Source organism: Aquila chrysaetos, chromosome 8, assembly GCF_900496995.4.
Source record: "Aquila chrysaetos chrysaetos chromosome 8, bAquChr1.4, whole genome shotgun sequence".
NCBI classification, from domain to species: domain Eukaryota; kingdom Metazoa; phylum Chordata; class Aves; order Accipitriformes; family Accipitridae; genus Aquila; species Aquila chrysaetos.
In genome coordinates, this window is record NC_044011.1 from 43,375,534 (window position 1) to 43,393,993 (window position 18,460).

Below are 18,460 nucleotides of genomic sequence, written 5' to 3' on the forward strand. Positions count from 1 at the left end.
TTACAGCATACAGCACAGAGAAAATTCAGTGCTATTGAATACTGTGCTGAAGGACTGAATGAAGTTGCCACGACCTTCCCATCTGCCTGCAGTCCTTTGTCCCTACAAATACAAACCCTTATATTATACAAACATCAGCTGAAAGCTGGCCAGGAAACTTGCTCAGAACAGTCAAATTCCTATGGTAACAACTTGCTTGAGTCTACTTCTTGTAGTTTACCCTAAGTCCTTCTACTAGCCTCAGAAAGCAGGTATTTGACTAGAGAAATTTCTGATGTGACTGAGTATAACCTTATCACATAGCTTCATTCCTCAGAACTATCCTGGCACTCTCTGCAATAAAAGCTAGGCAGAGATCGCACAGAGAATGTACGAAAAACAATTCCTAAAGGGCCACAGCCTCCTACTTTTTCACTTTTTGCCCTGTGAACGCTACATTCAATACCTGCTGTGCAGAAGAATCCTGGCCAGCAGGGACCACTTGGAGACGATAATCCCCATTCTCCACAGAACATTCCTGGAAGACCACAGAGGGAAAAGAGTATCAGTAAACTGGGGGAAAAAAACAGGACAGCTGCTGTACTGCATGCACTGATTGGAAGGCAAAGGGGAAGACTCTGAGAGCACCAATCCTTCAGCATCAGCACAACTGGGACAAAACCGCATTCCAACTCAGATCATGCTCTACTCTGGGCAATCCTGAGTGTAAACCAAACTCTTCCACAGAGCCTCAAAAAAACCTGTGGCTCACTGGGGGACACTACCAGTGGGACAGGGAACCTCCTTTGACTGTGTATTTTCACGTTTGCATTTCCTAGAAGTGAAACACACATCGGTGGATTGGGAAAAGACATACGCAGAGAGATCACCCTCTTAGACACTGCCCTACACGAACTATCAGAGCACTCCGTCATTTCCTCACCTGCAGGGCACTGCTGACACCTCTCTGCCCGGCTGAGTCCATAGGAGGGGTTGTAAGTCCCAGGGGGACACGGATAAAAACTGATTCCAGTTTTCTGAGGGCAATAAAAGCCAGGAGGACAGCGACGCCTCAGTCCTTTTGAACAGTGAAACCCAGCAGGACAAGGAAAGCATTTGTCTTGACCTGTGAAGGAAATACAGGAATTAAAAGGAACCACGAAATGAAGTGGAAGAAAAATACCATATGCGCAAGTGCCTGGTTGTGCACTTAAAGAAGCAGAAATCGAAATAAAGCTATTCTGTAAGCCCTCCTGCTATAACTGGCCTTCAAACATGCACCTTCTCCCAGGAGCATTTGATTCAGCAAACTTCTCAACTCCACTTCAGCAGCCCCAGAGTGCCAGTAACCTCCACATCTCACCATTAGGTGGCAGGCAGAACGGCAAGGAAATCCGGTTAACTGCTTACTAGCTTTCTGTGCACTGAGCGACACTGCTACAATCTTAATACGTGAGGTGCTGCAGGGGTGAAATACATTCCCCATGTGACACCAGGAAAAAAAAAACCCAAAACAAACTACTCCCCCCCCCCCCCCCCCCCGCCTCCAACCCCTTTCTCTACTGCCCCCCTGAAAATACTGATGCTCATAATGGCCAGCAGCTATCAAGATGTTCTTGGATACAGACAAAAAACACAATCTGTGTTTCTATGTCCTCCAAGTCACACTGAAGTTGTAAAGATCCAGTTCCTGACCTGTTGCATTACTGTATTCTCCACTGGGGCAGGGAGAAGGTGCTGCTGAGCCTGCAGGGCAGAAATGTCCTCGAGGACAGAGATCTCCAGTGATACCATCCTCCGGCTTTGCAGTCTTTGTTCTTCCTGTGCAGTAATAGCCTTAAAGCAGAAAGCACTTGAGTCCTGTCTCCCACTCAAAAACCCCTTAATTTCTGAGTAGCTAAAGAAGTTCTGGCTTTGTCTCACCTTGTGCACAAAGTCCTGCAGGAGCATCTTGGCCAGACGTATTGCAGAAAAACCCAGGGGCACACGGCAGACACCAAGTGGCATCCTGGGCTCCTCTCTGTCCGTTCCAGGTCCCAGCAGGGCACGGCATCTCTTTTGGGTGCGTCGTGCCAGCAGGGCAATAATGTCCTTGTGGGCAAAGATCTCCAAATGGAAGCCCCATCTGAAGCAGGGAAAATAAAATTAACATGGCTTATGAAAGCTTTTGTAGTGCCAAAAGGTCTGAAGCAATGCAAGTTACTCAGTACTCACAGGTGAGGAGGTGCTGGAACCTTGAATGCAGTAATATCCTGGCTGGCAATATCCTTCTGGCTCAGTCAGACCAGCCACGCTGCAGTACATGCCTGCTGGGCAGGGCTTGCATGAACCTGCCCTGACTACATCTGTGTAAGTTCCCTGCACAAAGAGAGAGAACCAGTGTATGCCCCCTGCCAAGGAATTGGAAGCCTGCTGAAAACTACTACTTGAAAAACAAGTCCATATTTGATTCTTACCACTGGACATGGAAGAGGCAAGGAACTTCCAGGAAAGCAAAAATGCCCTTTAGGACAATCCTGGGGTGCAGCCAGGCCCGTCTCATTGCAGAATGTACCCTCTGGACAGTCCCTACAAAGAGACTGACCACGGCCCTAACGAGGGAACATAGAAAGAACCTTGCAGATGTGGGGTATTACTGCTTACCATGTGAATAAATAAACTTTGCACATTCTACCAACTCCCAGAGACTCCCTACTACAAAATAAACACCCTGAAGCAAATGAACTGCAGTCCAAATGCAACAGATTTGTGGTATCCAAACAGCACCTTGCACCACTAAAGAAGTGGCAGGCGCAGGCCTGATCTAATACAGCAGTAAGGCACATGCACATGTTAATTCACCTATGCTAGGCTAAAGCTTCCTCAGCCCACTTCTAAATATGCACTATGCAAGAAAACTGAAGAAAAACTGCCAAATGAGCTATAAACAGGAGTCCTGGACTGATGGATCTGATGTCCTGACCCAAACCTTCTTAGCTCTGCATAGAGTTCCACAAAGGAGGTGGTGATCACCCAACTTTGGATAAAACCCAAGTCCCTCTTTTTTTAAGCTGACCACTTGCAAACACCTCATGAATTTCTATTCACGCACTTTACAGCTTCCAGGGGCTCTGATGACCTCACAGGTATATTACACAGTGTATACTAACATACTTACAGGCTGGAAGCTGCCAAGAGGACATGGCTCTGGCTTGAAAGCTCCTGTTAAGGAATAATGCCCCTCCATCACCACTTGCTGAAGAGCGCTTTTGGCACCTCCTGTACAGAAGTAGCCAGGTTCACATGGTCCCGAGGGAGCTTGGTTACTTGTCCCATCACAATACAGGCTATGTGAGGAAAAACAAAAACCTTGGGTAGCAATAGTTCCTTTTGTCACTCGATAGCACAATCCCGATCGGGGAGGAAAAAAAAAAAAAAAAAAAAAATCCCTGCAGTCTACCTGGAATCTTAGAGACATGGTTCCTGTTTGCTTACAGGCCTCAAAAGGGAGTTACAGAGGATATGCATCACTTCTCACACGTGTTTTTTAAAGACTATAACCTCTCAGGTTCAGTAGCTTTATCCTGGGAAGAATTCTCCCCTCTACAATGAGGGAGTGGCTTCTGCATATACTTCTGAATAAAGATCACACAAACACCCAAATGTTGGTTTTCTTCAAACCTTCTCTGCAACTTTGGGCTAAAAATGCATATAAAGGAAGGAACTTCGATGGCATTCCCTCCAACTTCCAGACAGAATATGAAATCCAGAGCAGTCTCTTGCTCTGTTTTCCTGCCTACTTCTCCTGGGAAAACAGAGTGAAGTAAAAGTAAAAAAAGAGAGACAAGTTTTTTGAATGTGGATTCTCTCAGAGCTTTGGATTCCACCGCATGGAGATCTACGACTCCAACCCAGCTGATCTCCTTCTTCAGAGTAAAGCATAAAAATTGCAAGTTTTGTGCCACTAAGCCCCAGATGATCCTGCACACACCATTTGTCATGCCAGCATGAAGATATGATCACCTGAAAGCCAGACTGTCCCTTGCCGGCCTTAACAAGCTGCACATACTCAATGCACACTAATGGACAGGTGAAAGCCACCACAATCCATACCCTTTCCTTCAGAATCAGATGTGTAATTTTGTGTCATTGAAAGGAACGCAACAAGGTGGTGAATTATACTATCCGGTAACACAAAAAGGACTACCCCATCAGTATTAATGAGGACGTTTAAGCAAGAGCTGCTAGGTCAAGCCATCCTGCACTACAGACATAATGAGTCTTGACAGAAGCCAGTGAACAGTAAAAGCTGGGGAACAACTCAGACAATTCAAATTCCTTATTGTAAATCTACTGATACAGGCACATAGCCATGGAGAAAGCAGGCTATGCATTTGTACTAGAGCCTTGGGAACAGAGGGGACTCCTCTGTAAGAGGGCTGAAGGTAAGGATGGGCTGCTCTGGCAACAAACCTGGGGGTTGAACAATCCCTTTGCAATGGGACAGAACTGAGCCTTATTCTCCAAAGATGATACTCACCCAGGTGGGCAGTCCAAGCACTCATGGAGGCTTCTCAACCCACTCACGTTACTGTAAGTTCCTGGAGGACAGGGGATAGGTGAGGGAGAGCCGGGTGGGCAGTATGCCCCAGCAGGGCACACGTTTCCTGTCACGCCATCTGTGGGCAACTGAAATTCGAAAAGGCATTTCAAAAAAAAAAAAAAGATTAAATGGGGTTAAAATATTTAAAGGCATCATACGGATTTGGGCCCAAGGCAATAAAGAAAAGAAAAACAAGAGACATACTCTGTTGTACAGAAAACAGACAATACCTACTTAAGGGAAATGTAGCAAACGCAAAAAGAATAAATATGGATGACATTGTTACACTAGCAATCCCACTGCGATTCACACCCACTGAACTTTTCACCTGTAGCCTTTTCACCTGGCTGCATTTTTAATTAACGGGTTGTTAGTGTTGAGAGGGAAAAATATGACGTGGTTACACTCCCTTTGAGGGCAGCACGAGCGGTCCTTATGCCATACATTGAGCGTGAGCAGTACAAAATTGTGACTCTGGAAGTCACTGGGTTGACAAAAAGCACCACAGTGGGGAAAAAAAAACCCCCACAGTGGAGCACAATTAGATAAGGACAAGAAAACCTTGCCGCGTGACTTACTGGAGTCAGGGCCCTGCCCTGGCAGTAGAATCCAGCCTTACAGGGACCACTTGGCCCAGTCTGTCCTGGAGCAGCACAGTAGAAACCATGGCCGCAGGGGCTGCACTCCGAGGGTCCAGACAGCCCCTTCTTGTTACTGTATGTCCCCTCTGGGCAGGGTTCAGGTTTAGAGCTGCCTTCGACACAGTAAGAGCCCTGCAAAACAAAGCCAGCTTAATACAGCATTTAAGGCTCTTCTATTAAATAGACTCCCACAGACCAGCTTCTTCCATTAGATAACCACGAAAGAACAACTTACTGCTGGGCAAGGTTTGGGCTCCAACATGGCAGGAAAGTCACAGTAGTACCCAGGTGGACATGGTTTGCAAGCATCTTCACCCTCTACACTGGAATTATCCCAGAAGAAGCCTGGCATACAGGGGAAGGAGAAAGGGAATCCAGTCCCTGGAGGACAGTTGTAGCCGGGTGGGCAATCCCCCGTCTGGAAAGTAAAATACACAGTCAGGCATGGCTTTGTCTTCTTTGGAGCAGGGAAGAGGAAACTGTTAAGATTCAACACAGAAAGATACAAGCTTCACCTACAATTTGAATAACCTGGCATTTTTTTACTGCAAGAAAATGGAGCAGAAAAGAAAGGAAGGAAGGGAATTCACAGTCTTACCAGCAAAATTTTGACCATGTAGGATAATTATTTTAGGTGAGATTTTTTTAAGGTAAAATCTTGTCATTGAGACAGGCCCTACATGTTGCCTATACAGTTGCACAGAAGATGCTCTTCTGCGCTTGGAAGAGCTGTAACTGGGATAAGAGTTATTACCTTGTTCTTAAATAAAAGTGTGGATTCATCCAAGTGGAAGAGAATCCAACTGCATTTTTTACTCTTAATAGAGGCTTCTTTTTTTAACAGCTATTAATATTTGAGGAGTTCACGCTTTCCAGAGACAAGACAATCGCAATGAAGGATCCCAAAACTCATTAGAGACAGAGCAGCACCAATTCCTGACCTTTGAACTCTCTTTCATAGCCTGCACTGACAGCCAGAAGGCAAAGTAAAGACAGAAAACATGCATTAAGCTTGCTCCATTAACAATTGCAGCCTTTGGGGGGGGGGGGGGGGGGGGCAGGGCGTGAAAAGCAGGAGAACCTGGGCTATACTTACAGGGTGGGGAATTCCTAGAGGCTCAATCCCATCTCTGTAGCAGTACTTCCCTGCAGGGCACAGTAAGCATTCATCAGCACTGCTTAGACCCTTCTGCTCACCATAGGTCCCGCTGGGGCAAGGCTTAGCATGCAAGCCCTTGAAATGAAATAGAAAGATGGGTCTTCAACATACTAATGTGACTGCTGCATCCCACAAGGCAAACACCCAGAAGCTGAAGCTGTGAAAATAATCCTTCGCCGTAACTGGGAACAAACACTGAAAAGCGACACTAGAAATCTGGCGTGAATGCTGAAAAGATGGTATAATAGAACACGGATCCAATCCTCTGCATTGAATACACCATCTCAGAAAACGTTATCCCAATATTATGAACAGTTTTACGTAGGGCAAATACTGCTAAGATCTGCGAACACCAAAAGAGTACAGAAACCAGTAAAAAAAAAATTATTAGGAAAGGCTCCCATAGCAAGACTAATCCCAGTGCAGACTGTAACTGTACAGCCGACTTGATGAGAGAACAGTGAATCCCAAGGACCAAAGCAGATTCACTTACCGTATCTCCCTGGGGACAGTAGTATCCTCTTGGGCAGGCATTTGCACTGGCATCAGGAACAACTGCCTGTCCTTCTGGGCACAGGAGACCCGCTGGGCAAATCATAGCAAGGAGCATCACTTCCCGGCTAGTGTGCTCACTAGCACAATAATGTCCAACAAGACACGGCAAGCAGGAGGCTGAACCTCGGTCCTACAACATGAAAAGCACATGGTTCCACTTCTAGAGAGCAAAAGAATCCTTGCACATTTGGCAAGCTGTGTTGAGGAACAAAACAAAGGAAATGAGTGCAACCAACTCTACAGCAGACCCTATCAGTAAACGAAACAGTCCACAAAAACACGGCCACTGAGTAAAGACATTGCCCTTGGGAGCCGATGACAGGACCCTGCTCTTATAAAACATTCGCTGTTATGCTCAGTAATACTACCGGAAGCACAAAGAGTTTCCTTTAAAAATTCCACCTAACCTAACCTATGAACAACAAACAGCATGCAATTCAGTGCATTCACCCTGCAGGCAAGAAAGCCTGTGCTTCACAAATAAGAAGCAGGCCCCGTCACTGCCTGTGGATTATCCATACAAAAAGTTCTGATCCTCAGAACAGTCAACCCAACACCCTTTACCAGCAGGAGCAGAGAAAAACAGAGACACGTTCCCTCATCTTTCTTTGTTACACTGAACTCCAAAGTGCAAACAAAAAGTAATCTAGGTCTATTTGCCATACATAAATCTCCATTTACCTCCTCTCCAAACGTAATTAAGGGTTCCAGTGATAACTATCCAATTCGTGCAGTGATAGAGAACTCGCCTGGACAGGGATACTGGGATCATTTGGCAGGAGTGACAAGCCCATTTCCCATCAATGGGGAAACGTGGCAATTACCACTAGAATTATTCCTTACAGTTTTGGGGCAAATAAAAAAGAAACAGGCCTTAGCACCTGCTTGTGAGAATAGTTGTGCCATCACTGCTCCCCTCTGTAGCTCCATCTTGTTGTTTTACCTTCCAAAGCCAAGTGATAGTTTAGCTCCATTGCAAGCAAATACCTCCTTTTGAGCAGGAATTAAATACAGGCGTCTGCTTTCTGCCAGGGTAAAATACATCACGAAAACCCAAAGTATCTACCCAACTACCCACGGCCAGACATGTGACAGATGTACTTAAAAGAGTGCTACTGCAAGCCTCTGGAGTGGGAATAACAGCAGGAGCAGTATTGCACATACGATGCTGGGAAGTATTTATCACGTCTGGAGCAGCTCCAAACCTGATTGCGTAGGAATATTCCCAGTGCCTTCTCTGGACTAGCGCTTTCACTCCTTACTTGTAGGGTCAGCACAGGTGGCCGATATTATTTGAAGCACAGTACACAATCACCCCAAATACTCAGACTCATCATGCAAGGAGATGGGCTCCTTCTTTGAGGCACTCAAAGCCTCAACCTCCCCTTGAAGCTCCCTTTTCTGCCAAAATTCAGTCCTTACACTGAACAGATGACAGGATAAAATTATTGCTACTTACTGAAAAGTTGCCAGCACCACATGTTTGAGGAGTAACAGTGCCAAGCTCAGGGCAGTAATACCCTCCAGGACAAGGGATGCAGTCTGCAGCCACTTTTGCGCCACGTTCCATGCGATAAGTTCCTCTGCAGGAGAAAATACAGCAGAAGGGAGAGTCGCAAACAACAGCAAAGCGACCAAGAAAAGGACAGTGCACCTCTGGTCTGCATTCTCAGTCTTTGGTATAGAGGAAATCTACTGTTTCTGGAGCCAAGAAACCGCCCGATTCAGAAAAAACTTGCCTGGACCACCCAGCAACAAGCAAGGTGAAAGGAACTCACTAACATTTCTGGTGCAGAAAGGTATTACTTAAAATCAGAAGTGCTCTGAAATGCTGTGTAGAAATATTTTCTTTTGTACCTGCACAACTACTGCAGCATGTGTAGTGTACTTACACTGGGCATAGAACTGGCTTAGAGGTCCCACTGGTGCAGAAAGCTCCTGCGGGGCAGGCAGCGCAATCTTCCACTCTGCCATTTCCCAGCCTGGTACTGTAAGTTCCTGCAGGGCAGGGGTACTGTGTGCCCCTCCACGTACCTTTCCAAAAAAAGAGGAGAGAACCATGTTAATTCTTAATACAGCCTTGAAGACAGAAGGCAATAAGGCCCCCTGTTCTTCATTGCTATTAAGTATTTACATGAGTTACACGTAAATACATATTCATATATATAAAAATGACTGCTAACAGCTCTGAGAACAACAAAAAATCATAATTTAGTACATACTGTAGAATCTTTGCAGAAAGTTTCAAATTTAGAATTGTGCTTGTACCAGCCACTTGACTGTGCATTTTAATTCTTTGCAAATTAAGGGGAAAAAAAAAAAAATAACGACACCAACACGCTCAGTTCAAACAGTATAGATTTACAGTATGACTATACAGAATGGACAATTTGCTATCCAGCTCCACACTGAAATACTGTGATGCAAAAAATACGCTGATAAAGTCAGCGTGTGATTTTATCAGAGTCCACAAAATTTCCGAAGACAGAAATAAACTAAATCTCCTTCATTCCTGCAAAAAGCTGCCCACCTCGAGGGCAGTAGTGCCCTGAGCTGCACATCCCAGTAGGGATAGGGGCTCCTCCCACACAAAACCAGCCTGCGGGGCACAGAAAGCACTCCTCTTCTGAGGTCAGGCTTGTCCTATTGCTCCAGGTGCCTGGGGCACACTTGTGCTGCATTGGGTGCTTTGTGCCTGGTGGGCAGTAGTGACCAACTGGGCATGGAGTGGGAGGCTTCTGTTTCCCACCTGTTCCTGTAAACACAATGACAAATTTAAGAGAAGCAACGTAGCCTAATGGGTAGCATACTGGCTTCGCACAATCCAGTTCCCTCATTCTGTTTTCAGCACTGCTGGATAACCCCAAGTTAAGTCTTCTCCTCATTTTGTGCCTTTGTGCCTTAATAACAATAATTACCTCCTCTGTCGATGAGAGGCTCTATCACAGAACCGGTTACTAAAGCAATTATTCTTCAACTCAAGTATCCTGCATGGTGCCCCTGTCCAAAGCTAGCACAGATATTAAAGTGAAGAAGCCACCAATAAGCTAAAAACTTTGAAGACTGTAAAAACTGGCTGCTTCCAGGTCATGAAGTTAAAACAGTAACCATGGGTGGCATAAAGAGGAAATTTCAGAGTAAAATTAAAATCAACTTGTCAAGTGGGCACAGCAGTCTCTGCAGGGCAACTTCTTCCCACTTACCATCGTTGTGATACCTCACTGACCTACTCTAGTACTTACTAGTGGGCTCTGTGATAAGGGGTACCAAAGAACACAGTTCACTTTGTCATAAAGCCACCTACCTCTCACACAGACAAATCCAGCGGGGCACGTTTCACACTGGGACTTATCAAAGAGGCTGAAGTCATTGCCAAACGTTCCTGGAGGACAGGCGTTGCTGGGAAAATGAGGGCTGGATGACCCCGCTGGGCACACGTACCTAACAGAACACAGCAGGCTAGCTGGGACAAATGTTTTGATGCAAGAGGGAGACAAACTCTGTGCCCTACCAGAATATTAGGATGAATGCTGCAGCTGGGAAAAAGCTGAAGCACTTGATGCTGTGGCTGACAGCAATGTAACTGACAACTGATAATGCAGAAATACCAAAAATGAAACACTGTAAACGGACTGGTTGTGTCATACTTTTTTCACCAAAAGAAAAGCAAGTTATTCAGCCAGGTCACTTTGTTCATAACCAAGGGACGTGTGGCCCGGCTTCATTCTTGTCTCTTTTTACCACCTATCCTGTCGCAATAGCAGGCAGCAGTGCCTTCCACCAGAACAGTCTATGTCACACTGATTTACCAGAAACTGCAACAAAATCTTGACATAGCAAAGGATGCCGCCTGCACAGCCCTATGCATAAAGCAAAAACAACGGAGGTGAAATATATGCACAGACATAGATAGAAGCACAAAAAAACAACAAGGCTTACCCTGGTAAGCACTCTGCATCAGGCTGGGCTAAGCCAGCCTGAGTACAAGCTCTCCCTGCTGGGCAGGCTCTGCAATCAGCAGCTTCATCCTGTCCTTGGAGAGGATTGTATGTACCTGGCTGGCATGGGACTGGATAACTTGCTCCAGCAGGACAGAAATACCCAGCAGGGCACTTCAAACACAATCCAATTCCTGAAGAGAGAGAAGACATTTAAGGTCCCAAAGGGAGCGTGACCTGCTGACAAAACAGAGGGTCCTATGAAATACAATTCCTTTGCTTTCACCTACAGCAAGAAAGTATGATGGAGGTTCATTCATACCAACAATAAAGTTACTCCAAAGCCAGAAGGTGGTGGTATTGGATTAGCTGAATGTTACTGCGGCTGAGTGGCTCACAGAAGCGGTAAAACCATCTGGACTGTGCTCTGAGCTGATAATACAAGGAATGAGATCCATTAAAAAATAAACAAAAGTATCAGCCTTAAAACACACTCAGATGCAGGTATGTTTAATAATCACGATGCTTAGGCCTCAGTTGTGAAGAGAGCCTGGGGTTTCCATGAAAGCTGATCTGTTTCCACGTTTGCATTCTGAATACAAAGAGAGATGAACGGGTTTCGCAGACTGGAGATATTCTCAGTACAAACACATGGATACCTGCTTGAATGACAACCAGTTCGAGCCGCGATCATCTCTCAAATCCCGCGTGTTAAACAAAAGATGCTTGCATTGTAACTTAAAGGAACACTAGTAAAAACAATACATAATAAAACAACAATCCCTTACTGGTGTTACCATATTCAGAGAGTGTATTTCACTACAAAAATGTCCCCAAACGTTTAACTTGGTGAAAAGGAAACACAAATTTAGCGCAGGAGAAGTTGCTATCCTCCTGAGTCAGGTCTTTCAACAGCACAAAGCAAACAGAGCAATTCAGGGGGAAGGGAAAACTCTGGCTGCTGATAATGGCTCCCTGGAGTACTTCCAGGTTGAACCCCTGGCTCCCTTCCAAATGCTTGCCAAGGCAAGGCTCAGGCATACACTAGTGTGTATGTGCCTCTGCAGGCTGGAATAGAGCCTTACAGCACCCTCAGACTGATCAGAATTTATTAAAATCTACTAGGCTTTCCTCTCCACGGATTGAAGGTGCAGGTCCAGATTGGGATTCCTCAGAGTGCAAAGCAAGTTTAAGGGTCATCTCTCCCCCTGCCTTCCACCCAGTTGCTCATTCCCACCCCTCAGAAAAAGCTTATTATTTACCCCTTACATTTACTGCACATGGCATGGATGAACACAAGGTTCAAAAACCTCAGTACGACAAGATTTGAATTTCTCAAAACTATAAAATTCCACAGCTCTGAGCACAGCAACTGAATCAACACACCTGAGGGGGGCTGCAACCTCATGGAGTTGTGGGACTCTTTAAAAATTGCCTTAAGCTGTCAAAAGCTTCATGATGTGGATTTGCACCCCCAGCAAATCCAGCGGGACTGGCATTTTATATAACCAGAATCTATGTGACTTGACTATAGGGACATAAAATCTCCAGTTCTTGCCTGACTTTCTGGAGATGATGCTTCCCTTTGGAGTTTAGAACGGACTTAATAGCGTGGCTGCCTGGACACTTTAGAGCAGATCAATCAGGGCACAGATTTACAGCATATTATCTATTCTGCAGGACCAGGCTAGTCCACGTACTTGCTGTGCAATAGATGTGATGCAGGCAAAGTTGGTTTCACTGAGGGGTAAGTATGTCAACACTTCACACGCTGTAGTGCAGATGGTGGACACAGGCTAATACCACACGAGCCGTATCTCCCTCATGGTAGTATACTTGAAATACGTTATGGCTTGTCACCATTTATTCACGTGTCCCCCGCCTATTTTGCAGCAGGCGTTGTCCTACCTTTGCCAAGTGTTCCTTAGGAGAGTTGACAACATCATTATATAAAGTAGTACAGGCATAGCGTAACAGCTTACATTATTAAACTGAAAGAGTTTTTAAACTCTAATTTACTTTGCAGCTTCTACAGCATTTGTTCAGGTGCCGCTGGCCCTGTCTCTTGAATTTTGCTGTCTTGATGAGATGTGAGGTTTGTTCCTTGCTGCACCATGTAAATGCACTTCTGGTTTTAATTTCAGAAGTGGGCGGAAAGCAGCAATTTCCTAGACTTAGCTGGTGAGTAAAAAAATCATTCAACAGTCAAGACGCTTTAGCAGCTGAGTCATTCGCTAGAAAAGAAATGATCAAATAGAAAAATGTATGGCTTGATTTGAAGGAGATAATTATTTTCTTAGCACATTTACCTCTCTGAGGGGAAGAGCCCAGTAGATATAAAGGGGGACTGAGCAACTGAACTCTAGGTTTCTTCTCCCAGCAGTGCACCTGGTGATTTGTGACCTTGGACAAAACGTTCCGGACTTGGGCCAAAGTTTACTTTAGTGAACTGAGCTCATTCCCTGAATCTCCCCCTGACTCTATTTTCCCATTTGTACAGCACTGTTAAGGAGAGAGAGGCATTTTTTTATACCACTGTGAGAGGCACGGAGATATCAGAAATGTTCAAAAACAGGTAGAGCTGGCCTCAGCAACGTGTGATTACTGTAGCAGAAAGCCAGGTCTCCCTCTCCCTGTCTAAGCAAAGATTTAGCAGCAGAGAAGACTTTAGCAAAGCTCTATTATTATGTCCTTTTAAATTGATTCATCCATTACTAAATTGCAAAATCTACTCACTTCCAACAGGTTTCTCAATCGTTCGTGTGACTCAGCCCTACCACATGCAAAACAAAGTTCTACTGATTTAGAAAACCAAACCAAACCAAAAATATTTAGAAGGAAACATCACAGAAAATAGAGCTGGAAATCTGTGGAGGCCTTGTGCCTACCTCCTTGCATGCATTTCAGAACATTACACGCTGCTTCATCTACTTAGCACTTGAAAAACTCTTAAGGGCAGGGCTTCTACAGCTTCTGAAGGTATAAATTCCAGTGGTTTTTTACTGTTACAATAAAAAAAGTTTTGCCTGATCTGTAACCCAATTTCCCTTTGCTGCAAAAGTGGGCCAGGGACTATTGTGATTGATTCAAACACATACAAATAAAGAACCCCTTTCCCAAAGAGAATGTGTATGGTCAACTTGCTTTAATTATGTTACTCCTCTGTTCCACTTGTAAGAGAGCTTGAAAATGAGACTGCGTTACAGCATAGCACATCTCCTCAAAGTTGACTAATAGTGCTAAAAAGTGTCTCGCATGCAAAGCTGACACATTGAATAAGAATCATAGAACGCTTTGGGTTGGAAAGGACCTTTAAAGGCCATCTAGTCCAACCCCCCCTGCAATGAGCAGGGACATCTTCAACTAGATCAGGTTGCTCAGAGCCCCGTCCAACCTGACCTTGAACGTTTCCAGGAATGGGGCATCTACCACCTCTCTCTGGGCAACCTGTGCCAGTGTTTCACCACCCTCATCATAAAAAGTTTCTTCCTTAAGCTTTAACAACAGGCCAGTTGCTGACTTTGGCTTCACAACTGACCTGTTGGATGACTTTAGCACGTAATTTCAAATTGCTCCTTGACTTTCTTTCCTTCTACCGGAAGTACAGTAACCACCTTTTCCCTCCATTGCAACTTCTTTGAAATGTCTGCGTAGGGCAGATATCTAAATACCAGGGTCCATACCCATAAAGGCAGTCCCAATGAAATAAGCGGATAGTAAGCACCTCTGGATGCAACAGCTCTGTAACTCCTGAATGCTTCAACACAAGTCTGGTGACTCATAGGAGATTCCACAGGTGTTCCTTTCATCCAGCTCTAGTACTGCCCGAGCCAGAGACTAGTAAATAAGTACTGTAACTGCCAGCCCCTTCATGAGAATGTACTTAACAGTGTGATTTACAGTGAGAATTATTACCCCCACTGTCCAAAATGAAGATCTTTCGTGGTACAGACCTGGCAAGCATGAGGAGCTGCTGCTGGGTGTACGAAGTCCCTCTTTGGGCTTGAAACTCCCTGCTGCGCATGGAGGGACTGCAAGGCCATTGGAACAGAAGTGACCTATACAGAAGAAGAAAACAACATCTGGTTCAGAAATGACGTTCTGGACAACTTGGACTTAGAGTAGAGTGGTGATGGGTCTCTCGCATGCTGACATGTGTGTGCGTGTTGTGGGGACAAATGGGAAAGCACAAGTATTTGCTGGCTAAATCATATCAGGGTGTATGAACCTTGCACCCTGAAGGCAGACATGAATGTGCTCTGATCCGGCAGGGTACAAACCACCTCCAAAGTAAAAACAGGAGAACCAGTTGTGTCAGCATGCTACTCAGTCTAGGCTAAGACACTGTCCAATTAAAAAGGATTTATTAGCACAAGCTCAAGGCAAAGCTAAGATGGTAGTAGTGTCCTAAAATAAAATAGGTGTTAGGCGATACAGCACTACTATACAGTTTCCCAGAGGCTGTTTAAGCTTTGTGTGCTCAAAAGCACCAAAGTCCAGGATGGTCCCTGGTAAGCTGGTCCACTACTGATGAAAACAGCCTAGAACCTGCATAGGATGGCTGGCTGGTAAGTGCACTTTCTTTACTTACACATTAACAGCGTTTTATACCTAATGGTAGTAAGATGCCAGAATCATTTAAAGGAATGGAGAGGAGGCCATTCTAGTAGGCTGCGTTTCAAAAAAGTCTTTCACAGCAGTGAGCAAAATCAAGTAATAGGTGAAGTCAAAGATGGATAAGCCTCACCCATTCATGTCTGTCTGTCCCTCCAATTCCAAACCTTTTACTCACTAAGTCAATATATGTCAGCAACTAAATTGTCCTGCACTGGGGACAAGGGCTATCTGGAAGAAGCAAGGGAACCTGTTCCAGAAAAGACATTTTATGATGTTTAAAGCACTTGAACTTTCGAAAGGTCGCTGCATTAGACAGACAAAGGGTTTTGCTGTGTTTACACTGAGAAAAGACAAAGCTGAAGAAACACAGGGCAGAAGTGCAGGAGCATCACTTTCTACTAAAGCTAACCAACAGAAAATGAAAACAAAGTTCTGAAAGTCAGTAACATTTTCAAACTTCAAATATTCAAGTTTGCAAATCATTTTAAGCATTTCTGGTAAGTTGCAAAAAAAAAAAAAGGGGGGGGGGGAAGGCGCATTATGGAATTTTACATTTTTTTTCTGGGTTTGCTTAATTTTGAATGAACAATTTCCTTGAGATCTAGAGTTTCCATAGCATTTCAGTCAGCTCTTGTTTGTTGAAGGCTGTCATTTAAATGATTGACTGGGTTTTTTTCCAAAAACATTTTCATTTCAGGAATACAAACAAAGATGCTGTGAAGACTATAAATTGCTTGGTTCTGCAATATAAGCAGAGATGCCTGGACACAATCAACAGAAGAAAACAGCAGGTCACTATTTAAAATCAGCACATTACAGATAGCCCAAATCTTTCAGGTTTGGAAATTCTGACAAGATTTGAAAAATAAATTCTCATGAATTTCCCATCTAAAAATGTTTCTTTGTTTTGTAAAACTGAGCTGGCAGAGAAAATTCCAATGTTTAATATGTCACGGCATTTTTAAATTCAAAACTTAAAATGAAATTTCAAGCTAAATATCCAAGTTAGTTTTATTAGTTAGCATTGTTAAGAGTTAATTGTTCTCTCTTTCTACTCCAATTCTTCTGCTCTCTTCAAGATCATGGGGTTTAAAAGATGAGCCAAAGTATTCCTGCTACTGCTCTAAGGACCACACTGGCCTCCCCAGTTCAATACACCATCTTAAAATTCTTCTGCCAGTTGTACATTTAGCAATGAAATGCTCCTATCCAGCTAGAATTAATTATTCTTTCCAAGTTAAGATTTTGTAGAACTTGATAATCAAAGTGGTTTACTAAACTCCAGATGGATATTTGAAGAGTGACGGGGGCGCAAGATTTAACTGTGTGTGGCATGGAATTGCCACTGCTGTGTTGAAATGTATTGCTATATATCAGCATAGCAATGACGCTTCATTCACACGCACGCAATACTAAGTACACAGATTATATATAATTAAAGTCAGTCAAACCGTGAAAAAGAACGCTGGGAATTCTCAAGCCTCTCCTGCTTGTGACGGTATTCAAACTTCTTACCATCTAAGGGCTTTGCAGTTGGGCTGGATGACTTATTCATACTTAAGAACACAAGAGGGACTAATTTTAACACGGAAGCATTGAATTTCAGCATGAGATACTCTGCATATATTTAACCTGTTGATCATCTACTCGGAGATTTTCACTTGCTCTCTCCAGGTTTTGTGGTTGATACACTGGAGCTGAAACCTGACTGCAGCTTTTGGCTGATCTTGCGCTATAAACAATAATAATACAGTAGCAAATCTGTCATTCTAAACTCCATGCTGTAACATGCCCGTGTCTGTTCACTTGTTCAAGCGTTTGATAAGTACAACTTATAAATACTTGCTTAAGTGCGAAAAAGCCAGCGTTTCCTGATATTTTTTTTTTTATGGAGCCTCAATTAGTTCCCTGGCCCTCTACAGAGCACAGCAAATGGCAAGTGTAATATGATAAACATCCACAAAACCACCATTACTTCCCATGTGTGACTGACCTTGCAAGAGAAAAATTATTTGCTATTCATACCTAAACCCAGGCACTGGAAATAAGAGAAATTCTCTGTTCTATTCTCTCACCTATGTATTATAACTGGATTGAAACTACTGAGATCGTGGTCTAGGCACGATCTCTTTTTAGGTACTCCGTTTCTCCTTCTACTGGACAACGCATAAGGTACCCAGAGTACAGAAACTCTTCATTATTTAGTAAGAGGGATTCTAATTACAGACATAAGAATCAAGTTACTGAGTTTAGTGACTCTGCAGGAGGCACCTGGAGCTGTTCATTAAATCGTTCATCTTCACATGCAGTACAGGGCTTACAGGAGAGAGAAAAGCTTGGTAGGACTGCAGCTTGCAAACTGCATTCTTGTAGTGACATTACATATCCTTTTACAAATTGACAGCTACACCATGCTCTCCCTATAAGGCGTTTTTGCTAGGGTTCAGGTGGGCTAGGAAACGTGAATTAAAGTCTGAGGGCGTGTGGAGGGAATTATTGGTAATATCGCTCCTACCTGCAGCACCAAACTTTTCCTATTACCAAGTACTGTATTGAAGAATGGAAAAGAGTTCACCCGGAGGGCCTCAGAGAGATAACAAAGCACCACATTTTTATCACAGGAAACAAGCACAACGGAAAGCTAACCTTGGGCTACCAAATCCTCACTAGGCTTATACTCATTCTCTGGGATGTATAAGGCACATGCCAGGATTTTAATGCTGCAGAAAACTCTCTCTTTATGGGGAAACTATACCAAACGGCCATTCAGTACTAGAACAGCTTAACCTGCACTCTCACTGAAGAGTGGCAGGTTACCGCCTGGGCAAATACAAAGGTTTGGGTTCTTGTATCGGGATTATTCCCAAACAGCAAACACTCACAGAATGTACCTTAAGGTAGCTTCCCAAGTTACTCCATCATTTCCTTTGATGGATGTTTTTGGCTAATTAATCATGTGAAATGACATTCCATACTTGTCATAATTTCA

The 18,460-nt window shown here is 44.1% G+C and overlaps 1 protein-coding gene across 18 annotated transcripts in view; it reads right to left on the reverse strand.

Annotated features, from left to right (window-relative positions):
* Positions 1–18,460, reverse strand: part of LOC115345101 (SCO-spondin-like) — a 125,101-nt gene that overhangs the window by 37,851 nt on the left and 68,790 nt on the right. For 15 of the 18 annotated variants that reach the window (XR_005933051.1, XR_005933050.1, XM_041125555.1 and 12 more), the window contains 18 exons: positions 14,808–14,912; positions 10,856–11,048; positions 10,221–10,357; positions 9,447–9,671; positions 8,809–8,950; positions 8,376–8,499; positions 6,855–7,046; positions 6,299–6,436; positions 5,438–5,620; positions 5,140–5,334; positions 4,499–4,647; positions 3,137–3,305; positions 2,436–2,570; positions 2,194–2,337; positions 1,903–2,104; positions 1,675–1,815; positions 923–1,105; positions 446–517 (listed from right to left, as the gene is read on the reverse strand). Coding sequence is in view for 16 of the 18 variants with exons in the window: in XM_041125555.1 (XP_040981489.1) it covers positions 446–517; positions 923–1,105; positions 1,675–1,815; positions 1,903–2,104; positions 2,194–2,337; positions 2,436–2,570; positions 3,137–3,305; positions 4,499–4,647; positions 5,140–5,334; positions 5,438–5,620; positions 6,299–6,436; positions 6,855–7,046; positions 8,376–8,499; positions 8,809–8,950; positions 9,447–9,671; positions 10,221–10,357; positions 10,856–11,048; positions 14,808–14,912 (2,829 nt within the window). In the remaining 2 variants the exon portion in view is untranslated. The remainder of the gene's footprint in view (positions 1–445; positions 518–922; positions 1,106–1,674; positions 1,816–1,902; positions 2,105–2,193; positions 2,338–2,435; positions 2,571–3,136; positions 3,306–4,498; positions 4,648–5,139; positions 5,335–5,437; positions 5,621–6,298; positions 6,437–6,854; positions 7,047–8,375; positions 8,500–8,808; positions 8,951–9,446; positions 9,672–10,220; positions 10,358–10,855; positions 11,049–14,807; positions 14,913–18,460) is intronic. The other 3 variants (XM_041125547.1, XM_041125549.1, XM_041125557.1) reach the window with 3 other exon arrangements.